A 26,015-nucleotide genomic window follows, 5' to 3' on the forward strand; every position below is an offset into this window, starting at 1 on the left:
CATCCTTTCCAAAAATTGCATTTTTTTACATTTTTAACTGCACCATATTTTGTAGTCCACTGGCTTATTTAAGAAAACCTTTATATTAAAGAGAAGATTAATATAAAAATGCCACAACTACTTATTATTAACAAGGCAAGACATGTAAACAGATTATTTAATTATACTGTGTGTGCGAAAAACAATGAATGTGATAGAGAGCATACCTCCGCCAGGCTGAACAGTTTACATTTTTTATTGCACTGATAGGCTGGATCTGGATCCAGAATGAATGAATGAATGAATGATCGTTTTAAGGCCATTTTCCCCGCTAGAGCAGGGGTTAGCCTTGCGGGCCCCATGACAATCATGGTTCCCTGTTTGAGGCAATGTTTTTTTTTTATGGCCGGATGCCCTTCCTGACGCCAACCCTTGGTCACGCTCTGCGGATGCGCAGGGATACGGTGTACCTATTCTAGGTCGAGGTACACACCGTGATCATTCATCCCAGCAAGCTGGTACTCAATTTGCCGACCTCGGAAGGATGACAGGCTGAGTCAACCCCCCTGGCGTTAATTCAGCAATCGACCGGGATTCGAACCCAGGATCCTAGGATCCCAAGCCGGGATCCCTAGGATCCCAAGCCCAAGCCGGGACCTTAAACAAAATCGAATCAGCTTGTTCTTTTCACCTACCCAACTCATCCACCAAGTTTTGTCCGAATCCGTCCACAACTGTCCACAACTTTTTGAGATACCGTGCTATATATCAGTTTTGGCCCCATCACTCAGTGGAAAAGAATCACTTTAAAATTCTCGTATCCGCATCAGGATTCGGATCTTCACCCAAATATAACCAATTCGGCCTTGTCACACACCCAACCTGTCCACCAAATTCCGCTCGAATCCGTCCATAACGTTTTGAGGTATCATGCTCACAAATAGACAAACATACAGACAAACACGGGTGAATACATAACCTCCGTCCGCCTTAGATGGCATAGGTAATAACTTGGAGGAAATAGACGAGATGAAGTATAATGTGAAAAAAGATTATTTCAGGCCTTTTGTAATTCTAAGGTACCGTAAAACAAATCAAAAAAATGTTTTCAAGAAAGAACCAACATGAAGGTGAATAAAATACCGAATTACTTAATATATATATATAAGTAGGATAAATACGAAACAATAATCATCATAATAAATATCCTGTGATCAAGAAAAGTCGGACAACATTAAATAAATAACAATACCAACAAAAATCTAAATGTTGAGAAATATCGATGAATATTTCCAATTTTTATGGAAAAGAAATTTCAGACATCCTGAGAACGATGGAACAAAGAATTTACGACAAATAATTGTTACCCCGACTGCATGCAGAAGCTTTCCTGGTGGATCAAAATGTGATGACGCTTTGAGTCAGGGATCGGTATGTGGTACAACGACACAAAACATAATCAGTCAGCGTGACATTATAAAGCCAATTAACGAAACATATATTTCTTCATTCTATTCCCTTAAATTTAGAAATCAATATTTTTACTGTGACATTCTACAACAATTTTTTTTCCTTTCAACTAAACAAACATGCTCATTTGATTCTTCTATTCATATCTACGTTAGGGCACAGACTCACTGATCAGCTGTCGAACAGGACGATTTAGTCCACTTATTACCCCTACCAGTTGGCAAAAGTTATGATTTCTGGTAAATTTATGTAGTGATTTCTGATTGGTTGGTGAAATTACATCTTGAACAATTAATGATACTCTCTTATTTGGATTTCCGTTTGCACAACTTGATGGAAATGAACAAAAAGAAACATTTTTATGTGGTTCTACTCAGCCTTGAAATGCAGTGCATTAAGGTAATGTGTATTTTAATACCAAAAAATCGTTAAACTCTGATAGTAATGACAGCCGCTTTAATCATGATCTCGCTGCAGGATTTGACCCGATGATTATATATTAACCTAAGCAGACTGATATTTTGATAAGCTAACACAAAACTGGCCAATTTTATCATGTAAAGGATTTTTTGTCCACAATACTGATGCTGCATTAATAAATCGACCTCTGCAGTAGAAAATGACGATGCTATGGAGGATGCGAAACGGCAAACCGAAGAATATGTTATCGCGTCGGTGTACATTGACTTACGCGTACGATTTTGCGGCTTGTCTAGACGATATGAAGTTGTAGACCTCGATGCAAATCTTTCATTGAATTGGTGCAGAAAATCTTTCATCCAAAATAATAGCAATTTCCATCATAAAAAATCCAAACTGCATGCACTGTAGCATGTTGATCAGTAATTCCGTGGCCTAATATAGAAGTACAAAAATTATAATGCGAGTTATTATTCAGTCATAAGGTTGAAATTGTCACGGTTCGTTGTTGTAAAATAATTGATGAAATTGTGCTAAAATAACTGTTCATTTCCAGCAATGCAGAGAAATTCAGTTAACATCCACGTTGAACGAAATAGCAAAATATATAATTTACATGATCGCCCATTTATTTTTAAGAATATTATGCTGGAATTAATATTTTTACAAGTTCCTTTCCAAGGCTTACATTTTGCTCACCAATGCTGGTGCATCCAATGCAAAACTACCATTGTAATGGATCATGTGTGCATATGGTTATTTTATACAATGCACAAGCCCATAAGTTATACATTTACATCTCATTGAACATTTGCTTCTCTAGCGCTACGCGACCCAATCCCAATCCATATCAGGTCCGACCAGCAGGTGCGCAGGGATTAAGTCCAGCCTGCCACAGCTGTCTCGGCAACGTGGCCTTTTGAAAGGCACCCTGAGCTCATAAAAATCCCCATAGTTGCCCTATTCCTTTATGTAGTCTGTTATCTTCACCAAAAATGACTTCATATGTGATCTACTCATCCCTCCAAAACATGGATTAATTTGAGACCCCAACTCTCTTCCTTTTGGTAATGATTTCATTTATATGTTGAGTAAGTAACGAGTCATGTGCTTCAATACCTTCTGGAAGGTCACACATCTACTGGGCTCATTGGTCAAGGAAATTGATTAATTTTGTCTTGTTCAACTTTTTCAAACAAGTATGCATCACTACAACTAGACACATCCTGAGACAAGCTCTCATCCACCTGATTGTGTCTTCCAGCAGCAGTTTGTTTCTTATTACCTGTGGATGCATGTTCTGTTATTCACTAGTGTGAAGAGAAATTGTAAAATAAATTGTCTTTTCAGCAAAGATGATGAACATTAGTCATGGTAAATTGGGATCCATTGGCAAGATACAAAGTAAAAGTGAATCTTTCCCGAGATAAACTACCACAATCCTGCATCCTATCACCAGGCTCATATAAAATGGAAGTTTTCTCATCTCTAAATTTGCCTCCCTTGTCTGGTAGTGTTCCTTGAAGACTCATTCCAATGTATCTTCATTCTACAAAGTATGATGCTTCATGTGGGATATGGCATAACATAACATTGAATATCCAAACACTCTTCATGTTCAAAAATAATTGTATTTTCAATCCCGCTCCATTTTTATTTGTGTCGTCATACTGATCTTTTGATGATTATACGAGTCTTCACTACCAGGAAGGTCGGAAAGCATCTCAGTAGGTGAAATCATTCTTAAATCACAAAACCGAAGAGCGTCGGCTCTGAAATCTTCAAACGACACAATGCAAATTTTGTAACTCTTCTGTTTCGCCTCTCCGTGTAAATTTGACAGCATTGGCTACTTTCCTCATATGGGTCTCCAAACTGACTTCTGATGCCTCTAAAGTGACAAGCGTAAGTAACTGCAAGTCTCTCTCGCCCATCTACAAGCTTGAGGAATCTATAATTTAAAAAAAATTCATGATGTACTCCTGGTCCCAAAAGATTGATCTGACAAATTGATCACCAATTTGGATTCGATTCAGTGCATGACAAGCATGTGCCTTTTGCAATACATGGATGCTTTGAATCTCAAGTCAGAGATACGGTAGATCTTGAATACTTTCCAAGCTTTTGTCATCAAGACCAACTGCAAGACGATCGGTTGACTACCTCCATAAATTTAACCCCGCCCACCCCTTTCTCTCCACATTTTCCCTGGGAGTTGTGGCCCCACAGTGTAGAATTATCGGAAGTTCTGGGTTTTTTTATACAATGATGGGCTGTGAGAATTTCCAGAGAATTATTTGCTGTTCCATTTTGTAAATGATTCTACTTTGTTTCATTTTGTTTTTCATGCAGTAACAAATCATTTAGTTGCAACTGAAAATCTAGATGAGATCAGAACCTGGTTTGAAACATGGAGGGGACATATTTAACCCAGAAACATTTCACTTCATTACTCCTTTGTCTCTGGAACACCTGTATTGCAGTTGTTTCGGTTGCATTTTGAGCGTAGCCATTTATGACTCGGGGTGACTACATCATTTACAAAGCCTAAACACCGTGTTTGTGTTTTCTTTTACCAACGTCGAGCCGATAACACTCATTTGCAAAGCAGATCACCAACTGAATCACCGTTGATACCTACCCTGCTGAGCTCCCATGCGTCTGGTAGAGAATTTGGTGAGATCAAGGTCATCGCTTGCTTTTCAGTAATTTCACGGCAGCAATATTTCCGACAGGATGGCATAGAGGAAGCACACTTTTGAGCTGTGTAGTCTGAATCCGATTATTGGCTTGACTATAAGCTTCCGGATTGGTGCATCACATGCGGAGCGTTACATCACAAATTGCATCATCCCTTGGATGGACACCGAGCTGGGTCGCCTATGTCCTGGAATATTAGCTGGTAGATGTAAAATATCCCACAGGGTTTTCGCGAAGAGTATTCTAGTTATCACTGGTAGCCTGAACAAATTACAAATTCCTGCCATCTTCTATCAAAAGTCAACCAATTAGAAAAACACTTGGGCCAAAAACTTTCCACAGTTGACCCCACATGAAGGTGGGAATAATTGGGACCATTGAATAAGTAGTAGTCATGTCAGTTATTTTTTAGTTTTAATCTTTACGATATTTTGCCTCACATATTGTGTTATGTTGAGCCTTGTTTTCAATACAGAAGAAAGTAAAGATGATTTGGTGGAAGTTTTGTTTGTGTGCGGCATTATGCTTCTCTGTGAGATTAGCCAACGGTCCAGGTTCCCACTTGTGGTTTCTTTACACTGGAGTTTTTGGGAATGATCAGCAACTCTTGTCATGATGCAGGAGCAAAAAGGCCAAATGCTTGATCATCATACGTAGGCTGGTAGTTGGGCACATCCATTTTGCTCTTAAATAACGAGTTGTGGATCATGAAAGAGCTGGACAGCAAAGGGTAGAAGGCTAACACACTAAAAAGGCCGAAGGTAGCGGGTGGATAAGATACATTGACACAAATACGACCAACGTATTTGGGGGGAGATATTTGGGGGTCGGGGGAGATGGGAAGAATATTGAGAACAATATGAAGTGATGGGTTGCCATCTTATAAATGGAAGGAAGAGTAGGATCAAAGAGACTCAGGGAGTTGATAATTTCATCTTTATACCCTGTTAAAACCATAACTACAAAATATGTCATGTAGACAAACTTCCAAACAGATGTCGCATGTTCCTTTATTTATTTATTTATTTTTTTGTATACAGGGTCGAGGCTCGTGAAAGAGCTAACATTTATCACACAGAAAAAAATCAAACAGACACACAAAGTATATAATAAGGGGCACGGTAGACAAGATGGGCGGTAGAGCGGTAGACAAGATGGGGAGAGAAGGGGAAGCACACAAACACAACATTTGAGAGCAGGGCCATCGGGAGATCTGTGGGAGGGAGAGGGCTTGGGGGGAGGAGGCGTGGGAAGGGGGGGGGGGGAGTGGGAGAAGTATAAAACACAAGGACACTGCAAGGACTTCCAGGAAAGAAGTTGGTATTTTAAAAAAGTGCATCTGGGGTGAAATTAGCGGGGGTAGAAAAGATCAAGGTTTTGGATGGGGGAAGATAAGAGATGGTGGTGAACAAGCTGTTTTAAAGACCTGGAGGGTGGAGTGGGATTGAAGAGAGTGAGGGAGTTTGTTCCAGAGGTGGGAGAAAAGAGGAATGAAGGAGTGAAGGTGAGCAGAGAGTCTTGATTTTGGCAGTTTAACCATAAGAGGGTTGCAGGCAGATCTTGTGCGACCTGTCGGAATATTTGGGGGACAGAGCCCAGAGAGCGCTGGGGGAGCAAGGCCGGAGAGGATTCGGTAGAAGACAGAAAGACCACCAACCTGCCTGCGGTGAGCAAGTGAAAGGCCTTCGGAGTTAGCTTCATCGTGGGAGATTCCAAAGATTCTGAAAGCTTTGGTTTCAATAGCGTGAAGCTGAGCTAGGTGTGAGGCAGGAGCACCGGCCCAGAGGGGAGAACAGTATTCCATTGAGCTGCAGATGAAAGCCTTGTATGTGGTGAGGATGGTTAAATTTCCTTCATCTTATGGTTAAATTTAAACTTTATACAAAAAGCATTGTCTCTTGCTAAGTAATTAGGTCAAAATAGAGTAACAAGAATTTTGAATGCTCATATTTTCATGTCCCAGATTAGTTATTTGAAAAACAGGTTTCTATCCATTTCTCACCACACATCCATTTTGTCGTATGCAGTCTAACAAGGTGCCGGTAGTCCAAGCAGCTGGTCACCTTACTCCATTGCTTGGCTATGGTGCCGAGTTCCCACCTCCCGGCCATGCCCACCTTGCTGACGTCGAAGCCAAGGCGGGTCTGTACTGTATACACCTAATACCTCTCGTGTGTATACTGTATCTCACATCTATGATAATTATGACACACAAACTATGCTTAAACGATTTTATAAGACACAATCAATTACCAGCTGCATGTAAGAAAAGACATCCGAGACATTGGTCTTTCGTCGAGATCTCGAGATCATCGAGACTCCGAGTCGAGTCTTTATTCTACCACAACTGTACTAGCTCTCAAAGACCCCTGTCCGGAAACGCTGTACCTGAAAACCTCCAATAAACGAAGCTAAAGCATATTCCCTTATTAATCAAACCAAAGGCAAATGATGCGGCGACACTATTCCCCTTCCGAGTGGTCCGTCATACGGTTGCTGCAAGTTTCCGGACAGTGTCACGGCGTACGCATACGTGAGTGCATGTAGAAAACTCCTGGGGAACACAAACTGGGCATGGTGAAAGCATACATTTCTGTGTCATCTGGAGGCCCTGCATGGCCAAACAAAGTTGGATGGCATAGTTGGTGGTGTTGGACAAGGTGTTATTGGATGCTGAGAAGAATTCTCCTGGGAGACAAAGAAAGCACCGTTCACCAAAGTCGTCTTTTAGAGCAGCTCATGTACCAAGCAGGACCATAGATACGACGTCCATCCAGTGCACAAAGTTGTAATGTGCTTTCAGGGAAGACTTCAGTTGGCAGTGGAAACACTCCACCATACCATTCGCTGCTGGATGGTAAGTGGTGGTTCGCACATGGTCTGTACCCAGGAGTTGAGTTAGTTCATGAAATAGAGCCGATTCAAACTGGCTACCTTTATCCATAATGATAGTTGATGGAACGCCAAAATGTGTGATCCAGGTGTAGATGATGGTAGGTGTAGTGATGTCAGCTATCGGTGTAGCTTCTGGCCAATGGGTGAAGCAGTCAAAGCAAGTCAGTAAATAGCAGTGTCCTTTTGAAGGTGGTAGGGGAGCGACAAGATCCACATGGACCCTGTCGAAACGCATATCTAGTGTTGAAAAGCTACCAAGTGGTATGATGTTGGATCTTTGAGCTTTTACATTGAAGACATTGCTTAGCCCAACGGCGCACGTCAGTATTGATGCGTGATCAGACGTAACACATGGTGATGAGTTCCTGAGTTGCTTGAACACCCGGTGCATGAGCGAGTGAAAAGTGTCGAAGACTGTTCGATGGAATGCAGCAGAAATGAAAAGGCGTGACATGAGGGCAGTGTTTGTCCCTGGGAGTGGTACATCACAAAATGTAAGCGAACCAGTTGCAGACTGTAGATGATGGAGCTCTGTGCCCTCCCGTTTATTCATACGCTCATGTGTTGGTAGAAGACAACGCCAATACCTCAATGTGTGAGAGAAGCTTAGGCCGCCGAGTTGGCGATTCCTTTGATGTGCCAGATGTCTGTGGTGAATTGTGAGATATAACTGACTTGGCTAAGTGGGCGAGGAGAGTAAGAATCTGAATGGGTGCATAGAGTGAAAGTTAAACGTTTGTGGTCGGTCAGCACAGATAATTGTCTGGCTTCTAAGAATTGGCAGAAGTACTTGATGGCAAGGTATACAGCGGGTAATTCCTGATCAAAAGTGCTATACTTGCGCTCTGTTGGTTTCAGCATTTTAGAGAAGAAAGGCAGTGGATGTCGATGAACGAGGTGAAGGGCTGCACGCTCTGCCACCTCAGACGTGTCTACCATCAAGCTTGTTTGTGCCTCTGGCTTTTGATGAATCAGGAGTAAGGCATTGGCCAGTGGGTGTTTGATAGTGTGGGAAGCTAACAAGGTTGGCTGCGACCATTAGGACATTTTGGGGTGCTTACGAGTTACAAGGAACCCATTCAGCGGTCACAGTGTTGTGGCTGCATGTGGAATATATTGATGGTAAAAGTAGACGAGGCCCAAAAACTCACTCAATTTGCGTTTAATCTGCACTTTCTCCACGATTAATCTGCACTTTCTTCACGATTAATCTGCACTTTCTCCACGATTAATCTGCACTTTCTCCACGATTAATCTGCACTTTCTCCACGATTAATCTGCACTTTCTCCACGATTAATCTGCACTTTCTCCACGATTGATCTGCACTTTCTCCATGATTAATCTGCACTTTCTCCACGACTAATCTGCACTTTCTCCACGATTAATCTGCACGTTCTCCACGATTAATCTGCACGTTCTCCACGATTAATCTGCACTTTCTCCACGATTAATCTGCACTTTCTCCACGATTAATCTGCACTTTCTCCATGACTAATCTGCACTTTCTCCACGATTAATCTGCACTTTCTCCACGATTAATCTGCACTTTCTCCACGATTAATCTGCACTTTCTCCACGATTAATCTGCACTTTCTCCACGATTAATCTGCACTTTCTCATCGAATGGATGGATGCCTGAGTCGTAAACTCAGTGCCTGAGGAAATTCAACTCCGGAATGCTGAACATGCACTTTGTGGAATTGATGACGATGCCGAAGTCCTGCAATCAGTGAAGATGAGACAGAGGTGTTCCTGATGTTTTTGTGGTTGTGCTTTAGATTTAAATATCATTTATATACACATAGAAGAAGTGTCATCAGCGGAGTACCTGATTGATAAAATGTTGAAAGGTTTTTGCGGCAATGCACAGCCGAATGGCATCCGAAGGAATTCATACAGGCCAAACGTTGTGGTGACTGCTTTCTTCGAGATGTCATCTTCATCCACGGGAATCTGATGTTATGCACGAATGAGGTTGACCATGGATAAGATTGTAGCACCATGGAGTGTAGCGGTAAAATCCTGAACATGTGGAATGGGGTAACGGTCTGGAAGAGTCGTGTTGTTTTAGGACCGACAATTTCCACAAGGGCGCCAATCCCCAGGTGTCTTTTTGGATGCCATGTGTAGTGGAAGTCCAACTGCTGGACGATGGTCTGATGATCCCATGTTGTAACATATAGTCAAACTCCTGGCTGGCGATACATAATTTCAGGGTTGCTAGTTGATGAGCACACGTGAAAACAGGGTGTCCTGTGGTCTTGATGTGATGCGTAATCTGGTGTTTGATGGGCTGGATTTGGGCCGATGGGCGAGTTATGGATGGGAAGTCATAAGTACTTTCAGAAAAGGGCATGTGGGTGTGGATAGAAGACACGTGATATTCAGTTACAAAATGGTGGATGCTTTACCGAAAACACTAAAGCAGTGACGAGGCATCCAATCGACGGCGATGTTTGACGTGACGACGAGATTGAAATGATGTCAAAAATGTGCACAGAGGATAGATTATCTGATGTCGGTAATAGTAAACACCTATGGGAATGACCGACGTAAACCCAAATCAAACTGGAGGAGATGTTCTCCAAAAGTAGAGATACCACTGTTGTTAGCAGAACGTAATGAATATTTCTGTCAATTTTTCTGTTCAGTGGCAGATGGCGGCACAATACTCACCGGTGCGCCTGGATCCACACAAAATTGAAGTCCACTAGTAAAATCCACGAGGACAAGATGACAACTGATGTATGGCCCAGGTAGATTAGTCGCCATTATTTGTGGGCCTCGTTGCTTTCCTGCGGCCCATCGAGCACGGTGCTCTACACTGATGAGCATTAGCACCAAAGGTCATGTGGTACCAACACCAATCTGAAGTGTTTACAGAAGGAAGGTGAAGGCGAAGGGGAGCGTGAGGTACAGCGTCTCTTTCTGCCCCTAGAGGGTTACACGAAGATGGACATGACTGGCGCAATGGAGCTCCAGGACTAGCTTTTTGTGATCCGCTATTTCAGATTGTAGTTGTGTGACATGCTGTGGTGGCAGTGTCGCATTAGCCATGGTCGGTGTAATGGTGTCCATGAGATGTAACTGTGATCAACCAGATCCGCAGTGGTAAGTAGTGCCAGCTCTACGTTTGCTGAAAGTATCATGTGGATGTGTGGTTGTAAGCGTTGCAAGAACAACTCAGACGAGCAACTGGTCGAATGTGGCGTGGTGGTCATCAAGAAGCTGCTGCATATGACGCAGTAGTTATTGTGGGTCTTCAATCTCCCAAATCCTCGGTTGTAAGAAGTTCTTGAAAGTGGCGGTGCTCAGAGGCAGTCGTGCGCTTAATGAGCATGGTCTTCAAAGACATGTATGGGGTGATCGTTGGAGGTTGTCGTAAAATATTTCTCACCTCCATCGCATACTCTGGTGACAAGGAGCCACCAATGAATTTGAAGTGCGTCAACTCGGTAGTAATGTTTCTGGTGTTTAATTGGGCTTCAACTTCCGCAAACCACAGTTGCGGATCATTAGGCCAGAATGGCGGCGGCTTTATTGAAACCGCTGCCACCAATGAAGCTGGTTGACCATCCAAGAAGGACTCGGCTGGCTGTTCAATGTTCTCAATCCCTGTGACTGGTTGTGCGCTTGCAACTCCTCGTCCGTCCATTTTTATCACGTTGTGGTCACCAACTTAGCGTGGAAGAAAAGACATCCGAGAAGTTCGGATTCCGAGTTAAGTGTTTATTGTACCGCAATCGGAAAAACCCCATACCGGAAAACCTCCGATAAACCAAATCTAAAGAATATTCACTTGTCGTAAAACTAAAGGCAAGATGATTCCGCTGCAAGTTAACATTGGTCAAAACTATATTAATTTTCAGCATCATTCACGTGCTTGATATCTAAACATTGCAATGTGATAAATACTAACACTATGTCCTCATCTGTTCCCAAGGTCTTCGTCCCCCTCACGCTCCTGACCTACCAACCTATTACCCTCTCACCCCAGGGCAGCTGCCTCACCCCCTTGGCTGGTAAACATTCTTTTAACTTCCTTAACTTTTACTTTACCTGATAATCCACTGTTCTATAAGCAACTCAACATATTTGTTGAAACCTGAAGAGCAATTTATGAGTACTTACATCATATCTCCTCTTTTAATCATTACCAACAAAGGAAGCCTAGAAACATAAATATTTTCATCCTACTAACCTCGACTGCACATCTTATAGTTATGTTTATTCATAAATTAAACCATGTTTCATTAACCCATTAACACCATTATTGAGAACAATTACAGCATTAGACTTTGTGCTGCAATAGGAAGAAACTCGTCTAAAATTTGTTCGGCAGAAACGCATATTTGTGTAAAATAATATCGAAAGAAAATCTCCCATGTCTCCCATGCATGACATCTGAAGGAAATATTATGAGAATCTCAGCACAGCTAAATTTTTTATATACATATTTGACTAGTTTTACACAATTTACCTTGATCTTTATTTATTGGATCTGGATTACTCGATGTTTTTAACTATTAGAAACACCTGATCTTTATGGGAGCATAATGCCCCCTCCCTTTAGCAGGGGTCATTAAAGCACTTTTACTATGCCAGGTGGGCTGACAGGATGGCATAGAGGTGCGCACACTCTCCCCTAAGTTGTCTAGCCTGGGTTTGAATCCCTCCCTTAAGCTGTCTAACTGTCACCCTGGTGATTCACAGGCAGGGTGGTTCATCAATGTGTGTGCCGTCTCTCTGATGGACATTAAAGATGGTACCATGGTCAAATTCCAAATTCCTGCCCTAACCTAGCATTAGGGTCTGTTTGTTACTTGCGAAAATTGAAGATTTTTCAAGTATATTGGTTGGTCATGTGCGTTATTCCATTTGTTTGTCTGTTTGTCTGTATGCCAATCACCAACAGGTCACAATTTTTAACTGACCTGCACAAAATGGTAGAGTTGCTCATAAGCAAGAAGCCTATTGATTTTAAGGTCAAAAGGTCAACAACTTTGCCGAATTTCTAAAATCATCACTTTTTATCCGATTGACTTGAAATTTGAAGAGGATTTGCAAATCAGGTCTGCAACTTTAACCACAAATTATTATTGAGACAATATCGGCCAAAAGGTCAACAAAGGCCAAGGGTCAACAAGGTAGGTGCAATTTCTAAAATCCTCAATTTTCATCTGATTGACTTGAAATTTGAACAGATTTGCATATCAGGTCACCCAATTAAACCTCCAATTATTCTTGAGGTCAATATAGGCCAAAAGGTCTACATAAGCCAAAGGCCCTTTAGACCTTTAGGCCTCCACATCTTTCAGACCTTATAATACCCTGTCGACCTCTTTGACATTTAGACCCTTTTTACATTCGTACATTTTACATCCTACATTTTAGGACCCTTTATACCCTTTCAGACAATTGCGACCCTTTAGACCTTAAATTACACCCTTTAGTCCCCTTCGACCATTTAAGACCCTTTCGACACTTTAGAGCCATTTATACCTTTTCAGACCTTTTGACCTTTCCACCTTTAGACGTTCAGACCATTTGACCTTTACAACTTTTCAGACCTCTACACATTTACTTGGATGGGCTTTGCATTTTCAGATGCTTTTTGTTTATTTTTGTTTCTGGTATAAGTGGATTTGCATTTGTAAGTTGTACAAATAATAATCATATTTTGCCTTCCATGAGAAAGTATATGTCTACTTATCTCACAACTAAAAACTATAGTCTTTCTAAGGAAGGACCAGAGATGGTCTGATTCAGCGGAAGGACAAGGATGCTTTTTTTTCTCAATCAAATGTTGAGAGCCCCCCTTGATTTGAAGAAGGGCTCACATCCGAAACATGGCTTCACCCACCTACGCATGGTGGTTAGCATAACTCTCTCTATTCAGCTGAGAATTTTTTTGGGAGGGGTTTAGTGATCCTTTTGTCATATTAATCCCCTCTTTTCATCAGCAAGTGTGCAATTTAATTTGAATTAAAAGCAGACTGCTTTATTGGTCTAACCTAATAGGCCATCAAGTCTAATATGGCATCATGTTCCATTTGATACCGGAACACTGAGGCTATCATCTGCTTCCTCGACAACATCAATGATGAATTGAATGATTAAGTTAAGGATAAAGAACAAGTGGATTTATTAGTCAGGTTCACTATGTTAACAAATATAATTTCGTTCAAAATTTTGGTAGATTAGCAAACCTGTACATTTTTGGAACATTCAGAGCATGAGGAAGCCAAAAATTAATGTTTACATTTGCACAGACACCTGCATGGCCGCCATTTTGGATTTTGAAAATGGCCGCCATAAAATACATATTTTGCGCGATCTCGGCTTCTAGTCAACCTAGAGACTTAATTAAATATGCTAATCCTATGTTTTCTGGGTCAAGGAATCCAATAAAGGCCTCAAAATAGTGCTCAGGATTATAGAAAAGCAACAAACAAAGGTAATTGAAAACCATTGTCTTTATATTTGTGATATAACTGTATTACATAATACATGATATTGCAAGTCCTTTGAAGTTATAGGTTGTTATAGGAAGTTATAGGTAGTATCAGATTGAACTATAAGTCCTATACACAGGATCTACTCGGTCTACACCGTTCAGGAATATGCTTTTACAGATCTTCATCACTGTCCTGAGTGTCATTTTCGCAAAGGTGTCTATGCAAATGTAAACATTAATTTTTGGATTCCTCATACTCTGAATATTCCAAAAATGTATAGTTTTGCTAATCTACCAAAATTTTGAACGAAAAAACATAGTGAACCTGACTATATCCTGTTTTTGAACATAACATATGGCTGAGCAACTTCTTCCATGTAGCTGTAAGAAGATTTCCCGATTGTCTCCCTTACAAAAAAGTCTGATAGATTTCTCATGGGATTTTATGATAACTGGAGAGGAAACTCACGAGAAATCATTGGAGATCTTTGTAAGGGAATTGTGCTATAAATGGGAAATCATATCATACTTTGTGGTCGTGGATAACAATGCATATATTGAATCCTACTATTTTGTAAATATTTCAGGAGTTTGCGTGTTTGTATGTGTGTTTGTACATTATTCTTTCATGGCTGAACCTAGACCTAGAGACGGAGACCTTGCTTGAGTATTTCATGACCTAGAAGCCTCAAATTTTTCACAAGTGCTGGGGGTACCCAGGCCAGGCACTCACACAACTTCTGATGCAATAAGATAATTTCCCCAACCCTTCCCCCCACTCCTCCCCTTCCCCCCACCACAAGGGTGGGAGATGTGATTTTTTAAACTGTACATGCATGTGACACAATGCAGGTGGTGTACTGACGCTACAGCATAAAAATGTTTTTTCCCACCTCCCTCACCATCCACCCTCTCCACTCCCACCTTCCAGGCCACTGTTGGAGCCTGGAAAGAGCAGGTGTTTCTAGCAATATCAAAAGCCGCTTCGCCAATCTCCACCGAATTTTGCATACTGCTTGGGGTATCTAAAGTCAGGTCATGGGCATTAAATACTCTTCACCATAGGAGGCAGAGGCAAATTCTGTATACTGGCAGAGTACCTGCACTATGGGCGATCTTATTCCAAGCATGCAACATGTTCTTCTGATGCATAATTATTTGGGTGGTGTATAGGCTACTGACAGCTCCCTCAATTACTCCCGAAAGATAAAACAAATAACCCGGGTTATGTGCATGAAGCAAAAACATACCTACTGCCCTGGATGAACGTGGGGACAGGAATACCGTACATACTGTAAAGTGTGGGGACTTGTAATACCCTCTCCCACCTGGAGGTGGTGCTACATGATACACATTTACATATAGAATTTGCAGAACCTGCCCCCTCCCTCTAACCCCCCTACCCCCCCCCCCCCCCCCAGACCACTGGCAAAGATTGAAACACCCTATGCACTAATTTGGGTCATGCTGATCCTATGTAGCAAGTATTGATGTAATCAGCCCACAACTGTAGGAGTAGCATGTTGCACACGCGCGCGCACGCACGCACGCACATACACACACACACACACACACACACACACACACACACACACACACACACACACACACACACACACACACACACACACACACACACACACAGTAACACACTCACACCAGTGTCCGTGAATTATAGTAAGGATTACATGTGTATCGAGTAACACATGCGTATCGAGTGGTGGGAGACGGTATTACAAGTCAATTGTGGAGATGGCTTGCAATTTTGTACTGCATACCTGGCATAGTCTTCGTCCGTACGCCTCACAAGGCTACGGCGTCGTATCATTGGCTGAGAATGCGGCTATGCCACTGATACAATGCCTTTTGCAATACCCTATCCTCTGGCAAGGTTAACTAGAGGTACTAATAACTGTCAAACCTTCCAGGGAGTAACGCCTAGAATTGAAAGAAGGAATCCATGACACAGCTTCAAATTTAGCATTTTCTTAAACCTGCAAAACCCAAAACCTATTTTTTTTAAAGGCCCCTTCATTATTGTCCTGATTGCAATTGACGCCGTTGACGCCTGCAGAACAGAATAGACAGGGCACACATTGAAGTAAAAATTGAATGGCACCTCTCCTCTCATTTTGTGAGATGCCTACCAAACTCGGTATGTAGCTCGATCTGGTGCTGACATGTAAGCAACATGCCTAATATGTGGTGAGTACAACTGCTGAAAGAGTAAACCTCATTTGTAGATTTTGTGACTGCAAGTGGGGTACATACTGTATTTCACAAGCCTCCGTATCTCCACCCTTGCTTTGCTGCATGGCCCAACATAACCCCAAAAGGTGGATGTACACTTGAACTTGTCTTTGACGGTCATCAGCAGCTGCTTCAGGCCCACTTCCACATACTACCTTCCAGCTCTCGCTGGTGTCCATCCCTGTCATGTAAGCAGCTTAACAGAAGCTGCCGTCAGTCACCAAATTACCTCCTCACCCACTATATCAAAAGCTAAAACAGGAAAATTCCACCTCCTCCCCCAATGGCTGAAGAGCCAAACGTCGTTACCCAGAGAGGCCTAGCAGTACATAAATTTCGATGACCAGGTCAAGCAGGTCTCAATGGCAGCTTAAACGATGGGAAAACCCAGCAAGCAAGTGGACATCTGCAGAATTACCCCATCTCTACTAAACATCTAGGAAGTGAGCTACGAAGGAAGGAATTTTCTCTTTTTAACTCAACTGGACTACCGGCCAGTTGAGTTAATCACATACTGAACCCTCCGGTGTCCGTCGTCTGTCGTCGTCGTCGTCGTGTCGTCCGTTAACTTTTCGACGTTAACACTCCAGAGGTCAGGATGGAGGATGGCATGAGGTTGCCTGCTTGAAGGCCTCGAGGGAAGAGTGTTAAAGAACTGCCTCAATGCAGTTCAATAGACGGGAGAAGTGAGAATCAAATGGGTTAATTTTGGAAGTTTCACCAGGAGGGGGTTATTAGAAAGCCCCATGCATTCTGGGGTTGCTGGGGGAGTGTCGGACACCTGAGAGAACAAAGGGAGCAATATCAGAGAAGAGGTGGTCGAAAAAAGAGACCATTGACCTGCATGCGATGTGAGAAGAACACTGTGTGCTTCGGCGTCATTGTGAAAGATCCCAACAATGTTGAAAACTTTCGTTTCTACCGAATTCAGGAAGGATAGATGTGATGCTGGGGAACCACCCCATGGGAGAGAGCAGTACTCCATTGAGCTACAAACAAAGGCCTTGTAGACAGTGAAGAGCTCTGATTTTCGAAGGAAGGACTTGGATTGATAGAGAATGCCTAGTCTGTGGCTGGATTTGAAGGCCCGCTTTGCTTTGTGGTTGGCACAGGATAAGTCATAACTCATGGGGAGGCCTAAAGCCCTAAACGTTAAAGAGGCTAAACCTCTTAGTGGCTGACCATTGAAATAGATAGGTGGGTTAGTTGGACAATCCTTCTGTAGCAACAGGGTGAGGCAGTGACATTTTCCAAGATTGAAGAACATATTTTATCTACACTACATGGCCAAAAGTATGTGGACACCCGAACATCACACCCGTATGTGCTCGTCAAACATCTCATTCCAAAATAATGGGCATTAATATGGAGTTGGTCCCCCCTTTGCTGCTATAACAAACTCCACTCTTCCGGGAAGGCTTTCCACTAGATGTTGGAACAATGCTGCGGGGATTTGCTTCCATTCAGCCACAAGAGCATTTGTGAGGTCGGGCACTGATGTTGGGCGATTATGCATGGATCGCAGTCGGTGTTCAAATTCATCCCAAAGGTGTTTGATGGGGTTGAGGTCAGGGCTCTGTGCAGGCCAGTCAAGTTCTTCCACACCCATCTCGACAAACCATTTCTGTATGGACTTCACTTTGTGCACGGGGGCATTGTCATACTGAAACAGGAAAGGGCCTACCCCAAACTGTTGCCACAAAGTTGGAAGCACACAATCGTCTAGACTCTAGAATGTCATTGTATGCTGTAGCGTTAAGATTTCCCTTCACTGGAACTAATGGGCCTAGCCCGAACCATGAAAAACAGCCCCAGACCATTATTCCTCCTCCACCAAACTTTACAGTTGGCACTATGCATTCGGGCAGGTAGCATTCTCCTGGCATCCGCCAAACCCAGATTCGTCCGTCGGACAGCCAGATGGTGAAGCGTGATTCATCACTCCAGAGAACGCATTTCTACTGCTCCAGAGTCCAATGTCGGCGAGCTTTACAGCACTCCAGCTGACACTTGGCATTGCGCATGGTGATCTTAGGCTTGTGTGCGGCTGCTCGGCCATGGGAACCCTTTTCATGAAGCTCCCGACGAACAGTTGTTGTGCTGACGTTGCTTCCAGAGGAAGTTTGGAACTCGGTAGTCAGTGTTGCAACCGAGGACAGACATTTTTTACGCGCGACACGCTTCAGCACTCGGCAATCCCGTTCTGTGAGCTTTTGTGGCCTACCACTTCATGGCTGAGCTGTTGTTGCTCCTAGACGTTTCCACTTCACAATAACAGCACTTACAGTTGACCGGGGCAGATCTAGCAGGACAGAAATTGACGAACTGACTTGTTAGAAAGGTGGCATCCGATGACAGTGCCACATTGAAAGTCACTGAGCTCTTCAGTAAGGCCCAATCGGCCCATTCTACTGCCATTGTTTGTCTATGGAGATTGCATGGCTGTGTGCTTGACTATACAGTCGTGGCCAAAAATATTGGCACCCTTGCACTTTTTTCAAATAACTCAGAATTTTCTTGAAAAATAAGTTTAAATTGACAAAAGTATTTGGTCTCCACAATTCATTATTTCACTGTTAATATTACAGAACCTTTGTTTTTGATTCAGAACTTAATATATCCTTTTAAATCAGAAAATAAAAAGAAATGGCATTGACAAAATTATTGACACCCAAGACTTAATATTTCGTAGCACAGCCTATGGACAAAATAACTGCAGTCAAGCGCTTTCTATAGCCAAGAATGAGCTTCCTACACCTCACTACTGGCAGTTTGGCCCACTCTTCTTGTGCAAACTGCTCCAGTTCTCCCAGATTTGAAGGGTGCCTTCTCCCAACTGCTGTTTTCAGATCTCCCCACATGTGTTCATTGGCATTTAGATCTGACTCATTGCTGGCCACTTCAGAACAGTCCAGCGTTTTGTCTTGAACCATTCCTGGGTGTATGTTGAAGTGTGTTTGTGGTCATTGTCCTGCTGCAAGACCCATGACCTTCGACGGAGACCCAGCTTTCTGACACTGGGTTTAACATTGCGCTCCAAAATGCCTTGGTAATCTCCTGATTTCATGATGCCATGCACACATTCAATGAACCCAGTGCCAGAGGCAGCACAGCAACCCCAAAACATCACTGAACCTCCTCCATGTTTGACTGTATCGAAAGTGTTCTTTTCTTTTAAGGCTTCAATTTGTTTTCCGTAAACATAGAGATGATGTGCTTTAAAAAAGCTCTAATTTAGTCTCATCTGTTCACAGGACATTCTCCCTGAAGGATTTTGGCTTGTTCAGGTGTGTTTTGGAAAACTCCAGTCAGGCTTTCTTATGTCTCTCTCAGCAGTGGGGTCCTCCTGGGTCTCCTACCATAGAACCCCCTTTCATTGAGTTGGCGATGGATGGTGCAAGTTGAAGCTGTTGTACCTTCTGTCTGAAGGTCAGCTTCAATCTGTTTGGCAGTTGATCGAGGTGCTTTCTCCACCATTTGAACAAATGAGCTTCGTTGCAATCTTTGATCAAGTTTTCTCTTGCGGCCACGTCCAGGGAGGTTGGCTACAGTGCCATGGTCTTAAACTTCCTGATAACATTGCATACGGTGGACACAGGAACATCAAGGTCTCTGGAGATGGACTTGTAGCCTTCAGATTGTCCATAATTGGCTACAATCTTGTGTCTGACCGCCTCAGACAATTCTCTGGTTTTCTTTCTTTTCTCCATACTCATTGTGGTACACACAGTGACACAAAACAGCAGAATGACTCATTTTCTCTATTCAAACTGGTTGAATGAGTGATTTTTATATTGCAGGCACCTGCAAATCACCACAGGTGAGTTCAATTCCAAAGTAAAGGAGAATGACCTGCTTGAAATCTAATTATTTCTCACAACATGTAAAAGGTGCCAATAATATTGTCTGGGCCATTTTAGTATTTCTATGTGGAATAAGCTAAAATTTAATAGTTTTTTCAGCTGTTTTTGTTTTGTTCCACTGCAAACGAAAGAAATATATATATGTGGATAACAAAATATTTTTTAATTTCAACAATTTTCTGGAAGAAATGGTGCATTATTTGAAAAAAGTGCACGGGTGCCAATCATTTTGGCCATTACTGTAAATACCTGTCATCAATGGGGTGTGGCTGAAACACCCGAACCCACTAATTAGAAGGGGTGTCCGCATACTTTTGGCCATGTAGTGTATCATATCGGCATTTAATGAATTCCGCAGGCTGTCAATCAGTGGGGTGGGGTACATTACAACACAATGTGAGACCCACAACAAAAAAGGAGGAGGGGGTTTCCAGAGCATATGAGGGGTTGTTCATGCAGATGAGGAACAAGAGTCAGTCCAAGACACTGCCATGGGGGATTCCAGCCACCACTGGGAAAGGAGAAGAGAATGTTCCATTGATAGCAATACATTGACAGCGTGAGTGACAGAAGTCAGAAATCCATCAATAAAGGCATCCTTGTATGCCACAGGCAGAGAACTTGGCAAGTAAAGCAGGATGCTGCACTGTGTCCAATGGCCGAGATAGGTCCAAGGAAATGGTCGTGGCCTCTTCATTGAGATTTAGGGCCTCCACCCATTGCCGAGAGAGGAGCAGAAGCATGTCCAGAGTTGAATGTCGGAACGGATTCCAAACTGATAAGGTCAGAGATCAGGGTGTTTAAAAACAGAAAAGAACTTGACGTCAGCAGCAATAATGGATTTCATATCTTGACTTCCATATCTTATTTAATAGGTGATTATCTGTGTTTGCACCTTTTTGTAAATGGGAGTTATGTTTGCAAACTTCCAAATGAGAAAGACGGACTGAATAGGGCAAACAAAGTCTAATGAGCCCTAAATTCTCATTCCTATGTCGTGACACATTGTAAAACGTGACACATTGTAAAATGTGACACATTGTAAAATGTGACACATTGACACAGTGACACATTGAGCTTCGAGCAGTGTAAAATCAAAACTGCTCTCTAGGAAACCTTATAAATCAGAACTGAGAAAAACGGATGAAAAGAAGTGTTACAAAATGTTGATCAATGCAAACAGTATTGCTGAGTGTCCACATTAAACAGGTTGTCACATGCAGTCATCAAGGTTTTTTTTTTTTTTTTTTTTTTTTTTTTTTGTATACAAGATCGAGGCTCGTGAAAGAGCTAACATTAATCACACAAAAAGACAAACCGACACACAAAACACAAAAAACAAGGGGAGCGGTAGACAAGATGGGGAGAGAGGGGGAAGGACACAAAAGAGAGGGGGAAGGACACAAACACAACATTTGAGAGCAGGGACATCGGGAGGACTTGGGGGGAGGTGGGAGAGGATTAAAACATATGAACACTGCAAGGACTCTGGGGTGAATTACCGGGGGTAGAAAAGATCAAGGTTTTCGATGGGGGAAGATAAGAGATGGTGGTGAACAGCTGTTTTAAAGACCTGGAGGGAGGAGTGGGATTGAAGGGAGTGGGGGAGTTTGTTCCAGAGGCGGGAGAAAAGGGGAATGAAAGAGTGAAGGTGAGCAGAGAGCCTAGACTTTGGCAGTTTAACCAGAAGAGGGTTGCAGGCAGATCTTGTGCGACCTGAAGGAATATTGGGGGGACAGAGCACAGAGAGAGCTGGGGGAGCAAGGCCGGAGAGGAGTCGGTAGAAGACAGAAAGACCACCAACCTGCCTGCGGTGAGTGAGTGAAAGGCCCTCGGCGTTGACTACATCGCAGGAGATTCCAATGATTCTGAAAGCTTTGGCCTCAACAGCGTGAAGCCGAGCAAGGTGTGAGGCAGGAGCACCAGCCCAGAGGGGGGAACAGTATTCCATTGAGCTGCGGATGAAAGCCTTGTATGTGGTGAGGAGCTCAGGTGTGCCAAGGAAGGACTTCGCACGACGGAGGATGCCCAGTCGGCGACTGGCTTTGGAGGCCAGCTTGGAAATGTGGTTTTCCCAAGAAAGATCATGGCAGATAGTGAGACCCAAAAGCTTGAGCGACAGAACTTCTTGGAGAGGATTGTTGAGAAAGTAGATGGGAGGGTTGTCCAGTCGGTCCTTTCGGAGAGACATTGTAAGAGTGTGAGATTTGTCAGGATTGAAAGACATGTTCCACTTGTTTGACCAGTCTGTGATTTTGTCCAGGTCTGCAGAGAGTGAGGAGGCTGCAGACTGCCGATCTGAGGGATGAGGAATGGAGCGACAGAGAGTAGAGTCGTCAGCAAAGAGATAGAGAGGATTTTCAAGAGAGTCAGAGAGATCATTGATGAAGACCAGAAAAAGCACAGGGCCCAGAACACTACCTTGGGGAACTCCAGCCTGAACAGGAAGAGGATATGAGAGAAACCCATTCAGGGCCACACGTTGACTACGACCAGAGAGGAAGTCCGCCAGCCATGCGTGGAGATTTCCATGGATACCAAAGGAGGAGAGTTTGGAGAGCAGAGCAGGGTGCCAGACCGTATCGAAGGCACGTGAAATGTCAAGGGAGACTGCTCTAATTTCCTGTTTGGTGTTGAGGACCTCCATCCATTGTTGAGAAAGCAGAAGCAGCATGTCCAGAGTAGAGTGACCAGGTCTGAAACCAAATTGATGATCAGAGATGAAGCCATTGGAGAAGAGGAAAGATTTAATATCTGAAGCAATGATGGATTCCATGACTTTGCTGATAATTGGGAGAAGGCTGATTGGTCTGTAGTTGCTGGGATCTGTTTTTGCACCTTTTTTGTGCAAAGCGGTAATGTTGGCTGATTTCCAAGCAGATGGCAGATGACCTTGAGCAAAAGAGAGGGTGAAGAGAACAGAAAGAGGGAGTGAAAGTGCAGAAGAACATGATTTTAGGACCCGTGGGCTGATGCCGTCAGGACCAGTTGCAGAATCAGAGTCGAGGGTTGCCAGAAACTTTTCCACCTTGTCAGGAGGAAAGGACACAGAGTCCAGGAGCAGCTGGGTACGACTGGGTACGGTGGGTACAGAGAGGGATGGGTTTGGGACACAAGATTTAGAGGCAAACACAGAGTTGAGGCATTCAGCTTTTTCACGTGCGGAGTCAGCCGTTAAGCCGTTTGAGGTGAGGGAGGGGATGGAGGGGGAACAAACACCAGAAACAGATTTGACCAGACGCCACCAGGATTTGGAAGAGGGAGACAGATAAGAGAGTTCGGTCTTGAGAATGGTGAGATATTGTTTCCTGGCTCTCCTGAGGGTGGACACACACTTGTTGCGGGCTTTGTGAAAGGAAATGAGATTTCCTTCCGTTGGATTTGCTTTCCAGGAGACGAAAGCAAGTTGTTTCAGGGCAACAGCCTCACCACAAGATTCCGTGTACCATGGACGGGAGGAAGGGTATGACAACTGAAGACGAGATGGTATAAATCTGTGCATGAGAGAGAGCAATTTACTTTGAAAGAATTCCCAGGATGAGTTGATGTCAGAGGCGGTAGAGATGGGAGACCAGTCCAGATGATTGATGGCTGCTTGAAGACCGTGCCAGTTGGCCCGAGTGAAATGCCAGACTCGTCGACGCTGAGGAGGCTCTCTGAGAATGGTCAGAGAGATGTCCACTTTGACAAGCACATGATCAGATGAGCCGATTGGAGCAGAGGAAGAGCAGCAGACATTTTCAGGGAAGTTTGTCATAACCAAATCCAGAAGAGAAGATGCTCCGTTGACTGAGATCCGGGTCGGGAAATTGACAGATTGTGTCAGTCCCAGTGAGTCGCAGAAGTCCTTTGCTGAAGAGCCATGGCTGGTGAGAGAGGTACCCACACCCAGCCAACTGGCATGGTGACAATTGAAATCACCACATATGAGGAAGAGAGAGTTGGGATGGGTAGATAGAAGTTGGTCCATATTATCAGACAGTGAGATGTAGATGGAGTCATCGCTGATTGGTGGACGGTACAACACACATATGAACAAAAGGTGGGAGCGAAGGGGAAGCCGTAGCCAGAGGTATTCCTGGGGGTGAGGTGGAGAGAGTGCAGTGCAGGGCGAGTGAGGAAGAGAGTTTTTGATAAAGATAGCAACCCCACCTCCAGGACGAGGCTCAGGTCTATCATACCGGAGGAGGGAGTAACCTGGGAGAGATACCAAGGCATCAGAGACATCATGAAGGAGGAAAGTTTCTGTTAAGCAGATCACATCTGGTTTGTCAGAAGCAACCTGTATGGAGAGGTCAGTCAAGTTTGAGCGAAGGCCCCGGATGTTTGAGGTCCATACCGTTAATGAAGAGGAAGGGGGAGCATCGGGTCCAGAACAGGGGGGGGGAGGGGTAGGGTAAGATGTGGAAGAGGAGGAAGAGGTAGGGTGAGCTATTGAAGGTGTGTCAGAGATTTCAGAATAGCTTGGAGAAAGGGAAGAATGGGGCGGACAAAAGGTTTGATGGAGATTGGGTGAGGCACAGTGAGGTGTTATTTGAGGAGGGGGAAGAGCAAGGCAGAAGGTTTGGGGAGATGAAGGTGAAAGTTGGAAGGAGGAAGAAGCAGGGAGGATGCTTTGAGGAGGAGGGGTGAGAGGGGAGTCTAGGAGGGGAGGAGCGAGGGAGAGTCTCGGAGGGGAGGGGTGTGGGGGGAGTTTAGGAGGGAAGGGGAGAGAAGGGGCAAGGGGGGAGATTTGAAAGGGATGGGTGATGGGGAGGATTTGGAGGGGAGGGGTGAGATTGGATTTTGAAAAGTGTACGATTCATGGGAAACGAACATTTTTTGCAAAATGAGTTTGAGACCTTCGAGTCAAAAATACGTTTGAGGACACTGGAGGAGGGGTGGAGTTCTGGATAGTTTAGGGAATGTAGAAAGGAGGAACTGTAAGAGATGGTATTATATATATTTTTTTGGAATGAATAGATTTGGTGAGCAAGACGAAAGCATCCTTTTGTAGGAAAAGAAGAAAAGGGTGTTATAATATATGAGAGAAAATAGTTGTTCAGGGGAGAGATTATACATTTCTAACCGCGTGATCGCGAACGAAGAACGAACGAACAAAAAGAACAAATAAACGAATAAGACCTGGGAAGGAAATAGTTTTTTTGGGGGTTTTTTTTTTTTTTTTTTTTTGTGAGTACAGATATTAAACAAGGAGGTACGGGGTGAACGACTGGTACGAAACAGAGAACGAAAATAATTTCAGCGCATTCGACGAATCGCTGAGAGAAAAACAAACCACAAGGTCGGAGATGGTACGGTAGTCCAAGCCTACGAGTACTAGGCCGCAGAATACTCGATACCATTAACCGACGATTGTGTATACATGTACGAAAAATTAGCACCGAAAATTTTCCAAAAGATACGCTATAGGTACATACACCGAAAGATAGATACAGTCTCGACAAAAACACGATTGAGAAATATCACTTAGCTTCGAAAGCATGAGCGCATGGAGCAGCTTCGAAAAGACGCGACCTCGCCGTGATCTCGCGAGACTTCCCTCGCGAGATTCGCGAGATTAACCGAAAGGTTAATGAACTTCTCCTTCTCTTCCCTTTATAAGGGTTGAAGTCCATTGGTACCAATCTTCTGCCGATTCTTGAGCACAATGCTCCTCCACTTCTCCACTCGACAACCACCCCCACCTTACTGATATCTCTCCTCACACGATCTTCCCATCTCAACCGCCATCTTCCTCTTTTCCTCCAACCTCGCTCCCTCAACCTATCTGCTCTCTTTGCCGTTCTCTCTTCCCCCATCCGCATCATGTGACCGGCCCACTTCAGCACACTTCTTACTAATATCTCCGTGAAGATTTCTTGCACACCAATCTCCTCCCTTAGTTCGTCCATCCTCCTTCACTCTCGCAATCCTGATCCAGTTGTTCTTGCAAACCTGCAGCTTCTGTTGTCGTCTCTTTGTCAGTGCCACCGTCGTG

The 26,015-nt window shown here is 43.6% G+C and overlaps 1 protein-coding gene across 1 annotated transcript in view; it reads left to right on the forward strand.

Annotated features, from left to right (window-relative positions):
- Positions 1 to 26,015, forward strand: part of LOC137425796 (transcription factor 7-like 2) — a gene marked incomplete at its 5' end in the record, with an annotated part of 109,202 nt that overhangs the window by 58,755 nt on the left and 24,432 nt on the right. The window contains 2 exons of the mRNA XM_078775180.1: positions 6,597 to 6,711; positions 11,409 to 11,487. Of these exons, the coding sequence (XP_078631306.1) occupies positions 6,597 to 6,711; positions 11,409 to 11,487 (194 nt within the window). The remainder of the gene's footprint in view (positions 1 to 6,596; positions 6,712 to 11,408; positions 11,488 to 26,015) is intronic.

The sequence above is a fragment of the Myxine glutinosa genome, chromosome 4 (genome assembly GCF_964187855.1).
Source record: "Myxine glutinosa chromosome 4, kmMyxGlut1.1, whole genome shotgun sequence".
Lineage (NCBI taxonomy): Eukaryota > Metazoa > Chordata > Myxini > Myxiniformes > Myxinidae > Myxine > Myxine glutinosa.